The sequence below is a fragment of the Dermacentor variabilis genome, chromosome 11 (assembly GCF_050947875.1).
Source record: "Dermacentor variabilis isolate Ectoservices chromosome 11, ASM5094787v1, whole genome shotgun sequence".
In the NCBI taxonomy this organism is placed as follows: Eukaryota; Metazoa; Arthropoda; class Arachnida; order Ixodida; family Ixodidae; genus Dermacentor; species Dermacentor variabilis.
The window spans coordinates 43,337,421-43,348,523 of NC_134578.1; the positions used below are offsets into that span (position 1 = coordinate 43,337,421).

General features: G+C 45.3%; 1 protein-coding gene across 1 annotated transcript in view; it reads right to left on the reverse strand.

Annotated features, from left to right (window-relative positions):
- Positions 1-10,999, reverse strand: part of LOC142563219 (uncharacterized) — a 34,571-nt gene extending 23,572 nt beyond the window's left edge. Inside the window, exons 1-2 of the mRNA XM_075673769.1 lie at positions 10,955-10,999; positions 9,059-9,180 (exon numbers count right to left, since the gene is read on the reverse strand). Coding sequence (XP_075529884.1) covers positions 9,059-9,180; positions 10,955-10,999 — 167 coding nt within the window. The remainder of the gene's footprint in view (positions 1-9,058; positions 9,181-10,954) is intronic.
- Between the last annotated feature and the right edge of the window lie 104 nt (positions 11,000-11,103).

The following is an 11,103-nucleotide window of genomic DNA, read 5'->3' on the forward strand; positions in this document are numbered from 1 at the left end:
CTACATTCTGGTTTCTGGAGCTAGAGAATCGTGTTTACATCAGCAACGTGTGCGAGTAACATTGCGCCATCTTGACCGAAGTCGCGAGCGGACAGACGGTCCTCTTTCGGAGCTCCGACTTCTTCCAGGTCCGAGCACCTACGAGAACCAGCGGTGGTTGCAATTTCGCACTACATTGGTTTGGTTGCGCCTCGCTCACAACCTACGCTGCTAGTGCAGCCTGGTACATCTCTCTCATATTACGTGATCCCGACACTACCAATGAGAACACTATCCGCAACACTTTACCTGGACTTTACCACTGGACTCTTCTTCAATTGCTCTTCGCACTAGGGATAGGGATCCCTGTAATGGCTAGGGCACTAGCGAACTCGACCCTAGTGGTCGCGCTGTCGGCCGCTCTCGAGATCCCGCCGTACCATGGCTGGCAGGCCTAAATAATCCGGGACTAGGGCGGTTATCTCTTCGCACGCCCTCCCACAAAGGTATTCAATAGTCGGAGCTTATTCCTTTCCGCCAAATCTACCAACATTTCTCCTCTAGTGCTCCTAGAATCGATGCCATAGTTGGCAAGTGCTTGTTCATCACCTTGCATTTTTCCCACTTTTGCATTAAAGGCGCCCATGACTACAATATGCCGAGTTTCCACTTGACTCATCGCTACTTCAATAACTTCAAAAACTTCTCTTTCTTCATCTTGGAGGTTGGAGTTTGGACTTTCGAGCGTACGCGTGTGCTACCATTATACTATACCTCCTATTTAAAGTTATTACGACTACTGCGGCCCTCACGTTCATTCTGTAGAATGCGTCAATATTGCCCTCTATGTCCTCGTTGATTACGAATCTTATCCCTTATTGTTTCTTATCTAGGAGTCCTCTGCAGCAGAGGACATGGCCGTTAGTCAGCACTGTATAAGCCTCACCAATGCTCCTAACTTTGCTAAGACCAATAATATCTCACGCAATGCCTGACAGCTCCTCAAACAGTCCTGCTAAGCTAGCTTCACTCGAGAGAGGGTTCGTGTGCTGAACGTTGCCTTGTTCAATTTCCAGCGGCGGCCTGTCCGGGTCCAGAGATTCTTAGCGCCCTCTGCTGCGTTGCATGTCTTACCGGCGCGTTGGTCAGACGATCTGCAGCTGCTGGGGATTGAGGATCAAAAGTAAATTATTGAAATCATGGGGGAGGTAGTGATCGAATACTGCACACAGAAGGCCAGATCCTGTCTGTTCTGGTGAGGGAGTGTCTTCCTTGAAGTTTGGTGGGCTTTCTTAATTCGGTTGTACCTGGACAAGTATAGCCCTACTTGCTCTCGGCATTTTTTCCGGTGTCAGTTGCCACTCCAATCCTGGAGTTGTAGTGCACTGGAAGAGGATTCGGACTTACGAGGTTCATATTAGAGGTACGATGCCCCACGCCACCGCCTCGGTCACAGATTATTATACACGAGGCTTGTCCATAAACTGAGGTTTCCAAGGAGCTCTAGTAGCGAGGAACCCTATTCCGCGGCATGCCGGGACACTAGCGTATAGCTTGGCTCACGATCTCCCAGTCTCGGCCCCAGCGATCTGTTTGCAAAGCTCAGTCTTGTCTTGGAAGCCGTTAGAGATGAAGTTTTCAATTGCTTCTCCCGCCAAGTACGAATTACGCTCTGTAATTTGTGTTTTCTGTGCAAGGCTGCGCCGGTGGACATTCATTCCCAACTGTGTGAAGTCTACGGAGAAAAATGTATGAGCGTACAACACTTGCGAAAATGGGGCAGGTAATTCAAAGGCGGACGTACAAACGTCCATGACCAACAGCATTGTGCACGGCCACCAGTTTCGGACGAAACGATTGCGAAAGTGGAAGAAGGAATGCTGAAAGATCGAAAGGTGACGGTTCGGGAGCTCTGCGAGATGATCCCTGATGTCAGCAAGAGCCGCATTGACAAAATTTTAACAGACCGTTTAAGGTATGGCAAAGGTTTTGGAAGGTGGTTCCTGAGAATGCTTACGGAAGACTACAAACGGCAACGTGTTTAAGTGGCCCGCGACTTTATTCGGGCCTACGAAACAGATGTCGAGGCTGGGGAAGAGACCTGTGCGCACTACACGACACCGGAACAGAAATAACAATCCTGTCAGAGGAAACATCCAGAGTCGCCGAAGCCGCGCATATTCAGACAAACACTGTCTGCCGGCAAAATGATTGGGAGCATCTTTTGCGACAGGAAATGGTTATTGTGAGAATTCATGCCTGCCAGTAGAGCATGCAATGCGCACCGCGACTCCGAGACGTTGTAGAACGTTCGCCGCGCGATTTGAAAAAAAGAGGAGAGCCATGCTCACGAAGAGAGTGTGTTTTAAGGGAACGCTCGTGCGCACATCGCCCGTGTAACAAAGGATCTCATGAAGAAATTTGGCCGGGATACTGTCACACAACCTCCCTACAACCCAAACATAGCCCCACATGACAACCATCTCTTCCCTGAATTGACGAAGAACCTGAGTGAGGCGCATTCTAGAACCCGAGGGGAGCGGAAAAAAGAGGTTTTAAACTACCTCCACGGCGTGATGGGAGAGTTCTACAATTCAGGCATAAAGAGGAGGGTACACCGCGTGCAGAAATGCATTGATGCCAACGGCGACCACGTCGAAAAATCGCAGAAAATCCTAACTTTCAAAAGATAGATTGTTCAATGCCAATAAAAACGTTTTTCGTTGTGAGAAATTATTGGAAGCCTCATTTTACGGGAAGCACTCGTAGAATGGTTAAATAAATCTGTTTCCGCCGCACGTGGTCCGCCGCAAAAAAGACCACGCCCCAGTTAATCCGCATTCTGTTACGCGAGGAAAACGGGAAATAAACATATTTTTGCTCTGGAACGTTTTTTCGCTCAATATATTTCACGGATATCTGAGAATATGGCAACGGTGCGCTGGATGAGGCACATATGTTTTATTTGTTATAGCGGCAAGCAGCAAGCGACGAGTTATTTTTTTCGCCTGCGTTTCGCAAAAACTACTGATGGAAAGCTATATTCTATAGAATACATGCAAGATACGCATGCTGCTTGTACAAGAATATATTTAATTCTCCTCAAGGGCAACTGCAATAACATAGCACAATGAAAACCGACACTGCGGCAGCAGTAGACGCGCAGTCACAGTGCAGCATACAAGCGGAAAAATGAACTTTTCCTAATACACAAATACATTTCATATCTAATTAGGAACATAATTTGTGTGGTCTGATAGCCATTTTCAGCGCGTGAAGCAGTACGAACAACCCCGCTGAATAAAATCACCAGCAGTTTGCAACGATGCGACCCTGATGTGGTCCAATCCACTTCGATCGCAGCGCCGCCACGGTATTTTTCGTCGTCGGGTGCCTCACTGCAAGGCATACACTCGTGGAGGAGCGAAAACACTGAGGAGAGGCCCTACACCATAGAGTTTCATATCAGTGCCCTACCCCCTCCGCGTGCTAGGAGAAACGTGTGGAGGAAGTGTCGTGTTAGGTTCTCCTCTTTTTTCTTTTTTTTTTCTTGCTTTTGCAGTAGCGGCCATGCTTTCGGGCTACAATGAAGGCTTTGTTATATTTGTGTGCCCTCACACATGTTGCTCCACACGTTTCGTACCGTGGCGAAGGCGTCGTGTGGACACGTTTGCGTTTGTCTCCGTCTTTTGTTGCGCCGTGTTATGTGGACCGCGCTCTCCTAAATCTTGGTGCGGGCGGGTGGGACAGGAGGAACTAAAGCTCGTAAAATGGACGCGGATGCAATGCTGTAAACAATGTACCCCGCCTCGACACTGGCAACGGACGAAGGAATATCCACAGGAAATTTGCCCTCTTCAACGGAATCATGCTAACGTGCCATAGCAGGCCGAAACCAATGTGCTTCAGAATCTATATAATGAACGCCTTGTTGGTCAGTGACTCCTGCTTTTGACAGCGCATGGTGCATTTTCGGCACGTCGAACATACCTTATGCAGAATGCATTTGTTGATATTAAAACACATAGTGATCAGCTGGTGCTTTTCTATGGCTGTACTGGCGACAGCACGAAGTTCATACAGGTTCATACACACCTGCACAGGTTTACCACAATGCACGTGCTGATAGAGCGTTACGCAGAATATGTGCATGCCTTCGGCACCATGCGCTGGCATGTCGACGCTTAATCCGGGAAGTTGGGAAAGAATGCACGCTGCGCCGTGCTCCCATATGGTCTACAGAATAAGTGTTCTTCCCCTCACCCAAACCACCAAGAAGATAGGAAAGAAGCGGCTGCTCCCTACCTAATCTTCGCTACCGCAGACCTATCTTATCTGTGCGCGGAAGAAGGGCCGGGAAGCGAAGGTTAGTGGATGCACTTAAAAAGTGAGCAAGGCTACTCAGAACGTAAGCGTACGAATAAATCAAACAGCTGTTCCATGGTTGCACGTAGGCCAAGTCTACGCACGTTATGTTTTTCACCGTCGGCGGCTATCGCAAAACTTTGGTTCCTTGAAGCTTCGCTTACCGCGGGGAGAACGCACCTGAGGCCGCATTCGATGAATCTAAAGGTGGTGTCTGAAATAACGTTTTGCCTCCTCGCCGGCGCACTGCCGTAATGATGCGCGGCTAACCTAAATTTGTACAGTAAAGCCCACCGACTCCTGACGCCACAACGAGAATACGTGCTCGGGCTCACGATCTCCAGATGGATCCCAAATGGGTCGGTGTGTCGTACGTGTCTCTCATGCATTCTTGCAGGTCAGTGAGAATGCGTACGTTTTTTTTTTTTTCGCATTGCCAGATGTCTACCTCGCAAGTCCGTCTGCGAGCTCCAGGAAGCCCAAGCAAAGAAAAGCAAGTAGAAAGGAGCCATAAAGGTGACCTTTTGAGAAACACGCAAGAACTGAGCAGCGGCCGGTACCTGCGATTGATGAGAATAGTTCAGTTGACTGGGCTGATAAAGCATGCTTATTTTAATAAAATCCAGTAAAAGCAGCCAATGCGACCTCACGGCTCAATTTGCGAAGATCATTATGAACTTCTTTCATGGTGAGTTAAGTACGGCGATGCTATGAGTCATCGCAATTACATCCTTTTGTTTAGTATTGCTGCGGGGCAAGCACGTTGGAGCAGCATGGTTGCGCGCAGAGCGGCGTGGTTTCGCGAGAAATGCAAACAAGACAGCAGAACTCGCCCGACATGATGGCGAAGAAATGCCAACTTCCGCCTTCACTTAGTTTCACAAAGAGTGACGTCAGGGACCCTCCTCAGTTTTTTCCTTCCTCATGCATTCGCTGCTGCGGCCGCTCGTCCTACTCAACCGTATTATATTGCACGCCAATCTCGCCGAGAACAAGTATGCGAAGACCAGGATAACTAGCGCCATGCCCTGTTGGAAGATGGCACTAATGCGCCGAGTGGTTCGAACTTAGGCGCGCGAGCAGTGTCACTCAACTGCCCATTCGGTCACGAAACAATGCGGTTTGACACCGCGAGTATTATTACAGAGAGCACGCAAGACGTACCCATTGGTTGATATGCAATACGATTGCGCAACTTTTTTTGAATACGTTGATGTTCGCCTTGGTGCTTTCTTGGGATCGTTCTAATAGGCGAATGCAATAGCAATAAAAGAAGACGCAGCTTACAACTGCCTGAAAAAAAAGGTATAGACGACTCAATTTGCCTGCCTCCATAAATCCTGGTCTCTTTAAATTTTAAATATTTCATTGGAGATGTCCACTTATGAACGGCAACCTTAAATTCGTGGAAATTAAGTCAACACATGCACTAAGCGGGGGTTTGCGCTTTGTACATGGTACTTTTTTGTTCATACCATACCAATCTCCAAGTTTCTCAGAATGATTGCCTTCTCTGTCGCTGGATGAGCGACAACATCTCAACGCTGAAAAACCACCAAGCCATCACCCAGTGCAGGGTTCAGAATGAAACAGCGTGCGATCAGCGAGTGCTTACGACAGATACGTCTCTCTGATAACTTTCTCACTGAGCCCGCTCTGAGGGCCTAACGTCTGCTCCTGTGCTTCTAGAATTTGAGAAGTGTAGTTCGAAGCCCTCTTGTCTCGCTGATATAAGCACAAATCGCAGGGCCTGGCATCAGCAGATTTCTGAGGTATACTGAATACAGAAAATAGCACTATTTCGCGGTTTCCCAAGCTTCCTGGGCCGTGTGAATACATGTGCATTTGCGACTGGCCTTCCGTCACGCAGTTACTCTTCCTTTCCGCAGAAGCGAGCGATTCAAGATTCATGACTCCCGTTTCCACCTCGCAGAATGCCAATATCGATTGTCAAAGGACCTCTCTCAAGCGTATGTTGTTCACAATCATATGATAATACCTTTTCAAAATTAATATACAAAAATAATGAAAGTATACTGTCTTGACAGAACGTCGAAATTGTTGCCACACGTCCGTTGCCACAATCATAACCACGCGGAAAGCTCTACAGAACATGAAGCAAAGTATTCACGATAACGCACCGCGTTTTCTGACCACCACACGACAGTTCATTGAAGAGAACGTTCGATTAATTTAGCCTATCAGTATGATAACAGAAATGCTACATACGAATAAATGTGGTAGAGACGACAACACTGAGTAACTGCAAATGATATGCCAATTCATCGGATGTCTCTGACTTTAAGTGAAGTGGGTAATTAAAGGCTTTAACTTTGTTTATTTCATATCAACATGTATGGCGTAAACTTGTGCGCATGCGTGCTGCAGAATTTGAGACAGGCGGCGATTACGTCGACGAATTAGTCGGCATAGTTGCTGTAAAATAAACCTGCAGTTGGGGCCTAATGGTTAGAGCATCAGGCTGGCATGCTGCGAACCGACGTTCGCTCCCAACATCGAATATGTAATTCATATTTATTTTTATTGGTCAAGTAATGGGCAGGACAACAGCAGCATTCAGTTGCCACGGTCAGGATAATCTATGAGAGCTTTGCTTTAGAATGCTCCCAATCAGACTTACTAATTGAATGAAAGAAATGATAAATTAATGGCACGAAAAGCGGATGAAAAAACAACTTTCCAGAGGTGGGAACGATCCCACATCTTCGAATTAGGCGTGCGATGCTCTGACCACTTGAGCTACAGCGGCGCGGTTTCCCCATCAATTTTTTGAGGCGTTTATATATTACTACTAGTGCTAACCTTAGCAGTGCTAGCCAGCGCCACCATTCACAAACCTTGGCGGCAGATGTGGAACATCCTTTGTGGCGCGGTAGTCACGGGTACGTGATCATTTTGGATGAAGGCAGCTGGCCAATAAACCCGCACATGCTACCGAAAGGCATCACTGTTGCCGGATTTGAGACACTCGTTATGTAAGAACGAGAAGACGGGGTGAACATAGGGGCCCGATTTTTGTTAATCATATCATGAGAGGATCACTAACAATGACAAGGAAAACATAGGGGAACTTACTTGTACTTCCTTAGTGAAAAGATGGATGAAAAACAAACTAGCAAGTGTGGGGGGGGTGCATGATTTAGGCAGAAATTCCTAAAAAAAATGACGCCAGATTTACGCGACCATACAGAATCAGAATCCGGCGATACTGCTTCGTTCGACCAGTTGTAATAAGAACTTGAGGTATGTGCAATTATATCGAATACCCTAAAATGTTGCCTGCATAGGAGTTGTTCATGTGGAAGTGTACGCGAAGACTTTATCCACTTGGAGAAACTCGGGTATATGCGCGCTGGAGCGTATGTATAATAAATTTATTGTACCGGCTGTAGAAACACAAGCACTGTGAATTTTGCCAGCATATGATATATTTCGCTTCCCCTTTTTTCGCCAAATATAAACTTCATGTTATGTAGAGTTAAGTGCCGTATGTAAGAGGATTCAATATTTATTTGTAACGCTTCTAATTAATAAAAAGCGTTCAAATACCTCAACAAAGGCGTATTAAAATGTCGCTAATTTCTACGAAATAGGAACTTTGTGTAATGCAGATTTTGGGCGGGATAATAGGAAACGTAGCCTATATCGGCTGCATTACATTTCGAAACACTTGCTTTCAAAATCCTTTGTAAAATTTTATCTCATCCACACGCATTTAACTTCTAACACGGGTTGGCAAGCAGTTGACGGCTTCCAATGGAAGGGTAGGAATATTGCTAATGTGGGTCCTCAGTGAAGAAAAGTTGGCAAAGCGGTGACGATGCATGTGCCGCAAAGACTCCAGAACATTACACTTGCACGTAAACATTGTTATTATGCGCTAGCAAGTGCGCTCTGCCTGCTAGCTCCTAGCATCTAGTGCCGCAGTGATTGATAGGTCGACCTTTTCTATTCTTTTCGAAATAGGTATTCTCCGGCTATTCCGAAATAAGTTTAGTTTTGTTCGGCATAATAATGCACCTGTATTGCTTGCTCGTCACTTCGAGGTGTTGAGGTTTTCCTGCTTTGTGGTGTCGCATGACTGACATGGGAAGGGGGGGCCAAAAACGCGTGGTCAATAGCGGAGGGAAAAATTGGGAAAAAAAGTTGTTCAAACAGAAATATTTTTTTTTATTTTTCTTAAGTGTAGTTGTGCATAAATCGTATGCACACGTAATATCAATTGAGGAGTTCTTGACATTTCGTGACAAATGAGCGAAGGCGAATGACCCGAAACATGTTTAACCACTCTTCGAGTGTTGAAGGCACAAATCAAAAAGAAACTGTTTTGAATAGCTTTATGTTATAGTGCCCCAATAGCACGGTAATTTTTTTCCCTGTTGCCAAAACGCCTTCTGGAAAGACGTCAGCCCACTACAAAAAAGGAGTGAGCAGTATTCCAAAATTACACCGTGACACCCTCCAGTTTTAACAGAATTTAGACATTTCAGCTTTCAAAGCGTGAATAACTGTAACTTCTGTATTTTTGTCTAAACTTTGATTCTTAACGTGCCTATTAAATTGTGTCAGGTAAAACTGGCAGCATGCCTTACTACACAATAAATAGTTATCTAACTCCTTCGTAGCTGTGATCGTTCACTAGGAATCAATAACGAGACATGTGCTTCTTTAAAAGATAGTGTCGTGTACTCACCAAGTGAAATGGTAAAATACAGTGTCGTTAGATTTGATTAATTGTTTTCCGTACTGTATGACATTGCCCAGAGTTGTGTTGAGGTCTAGTGAACCACTACGATATGCTGACAAATTGTCATTCTGTAAAAAATACCGAAGCATTAAATTTAGAATTTAGGCAGTCCAGCTATCTCAATTGTTACGTAGTGCCACGTATTCAAAATCGTATAGGTGAATGCCATCACGTTTATTTAGGTGCAATGTATAAATGCAAGAGTTTAAACGTGCCTGAAGTTGTTTCCTCGATTCATGTCGATTCACATAACCTAATCAGTTGCCCCCAGCTGCAGATGTAAAAATAGTTCTAGGAAAGAGGGGTAGCTGGCTTACTAACATATTTCTGCCAATCTATGCTGATAGAGCTCTCACTGGTCAGCGATGGATCCACTGATCGGATTTTGCAGCCAATCGGCTAGAAGCCACAACAGATAGCAGATGATGGCTCGTGTTTTCAGCTCAGTGGTGAGCTATTATTAGTCACATTAAACAGTATTGCGCATAATTGCTTTTGGCGTGCACTCCTGTGGAAGGCAGCAGCATTCCTGCTCTGTCGTGACCTTGTGCTTATTGCGTGACATGCTGAGTTTTTACAGGCATGCTGTACACTGGCAGTTGATTCTCGTGAAGACATTCTTATGGGCAGTAGAAAATAAAAATGTGGTGTCCTTGAAAGGCAACATTAAAGCTTATTACCATTGTGTGGCGGTTTTCTCTTTTTTCCTAGTTTTAGCTAGCCCGCTGATAGGGCTACGAATTAACATTCGTCCTGATGCTATAGAGGCTATACTGTTTATGCGAAATTAAAGCCAGACCAAAGAACTAAATGTCGCTAATTGTCAAAAGTGGTTGAGCTTCAATGATTCCCTGTAGTCTTACGTGCTGTTAGCCTCACGCTTGTGATGTAACGCATTTTTTTTAACTCAGCTCTAAGCCGCGGTAGCTTGGCGTCTGTAGCCACGCTATAGCTCATTTTCCCGCTTACGGTTTGAGAAAGCGCATGCATGCAACGGACGCCTATCCTATATACGAAAGAAAACGAGACATTAACGAACTGGCATATTTAAAAAAGAAATGGCGAATAAAAACGCGCACTGACAATGACACGAAAATAACGAGCGCTGCTCGAACAAGCAAGATGTTTTTAAATAACGTACACCTCATGAACACAGAAAAGTATCGTCGCACAGGACCTCTAGTAGCCAACTTTGTTAAATGAAAACGAACCAATGCTCTTCCGCGTGATAACAACTAACGAAGGAGCAACACCTGTCGCATTGCTCTATGGCACTCAAATTTGCTGCACTGCATCTAAGGACAATGTTGCCGTGAAGCTTCATGTAATATTTCAGCAAGTTACGTCATAAGGTGTGCTGTTATACAGTTTGAAGTAGGACGTGATTCAAGCTTTTCATTAGTACTAACTCTAAATTGTCGTTTCATGCGACAGCAACATTAGAGCCACTATTGCACTACCTCACGTCGCTGCAATATGCGCGCTTGCCAGATACATATACCATTTCCCTATTTTTAAATCACTATATTTTTAACAAGACACCGATAATGCGCAATGCGATTTCTAAAAATGTACAGATAAGTCATAGCTATAAAGTGCTGCTTCGGTTTCGTCGACACAATATGAGACGGGCCCAGTGGCGCTGCTACACATTCCCCGTGCCACACACACACAGACCGACAGAAACGCACACACACACGCACGCACACGCACGCACGAACGGAATTGCCCAACTCGCATCCCCGAACCGGCGGCAAATTCGTTTTTCATTGAGTTTCATTTCTCTTTGGCTTATTATCTTTACTTTTCAATGAAAAATAATTTTCCTTGTGCTTTCCTTGCCTTCAAATCCTTGTGACTACCAAAAGACGGCCGCCGCGCTTCCATTTTATTAAGCTGATATAAATTTACAAATGTAGTGAAGTGTACTAAGAAAGAGACTTTATTACTATTGAAATGGTGCACAGCTCTGGGAATTATTCGTATTTTTA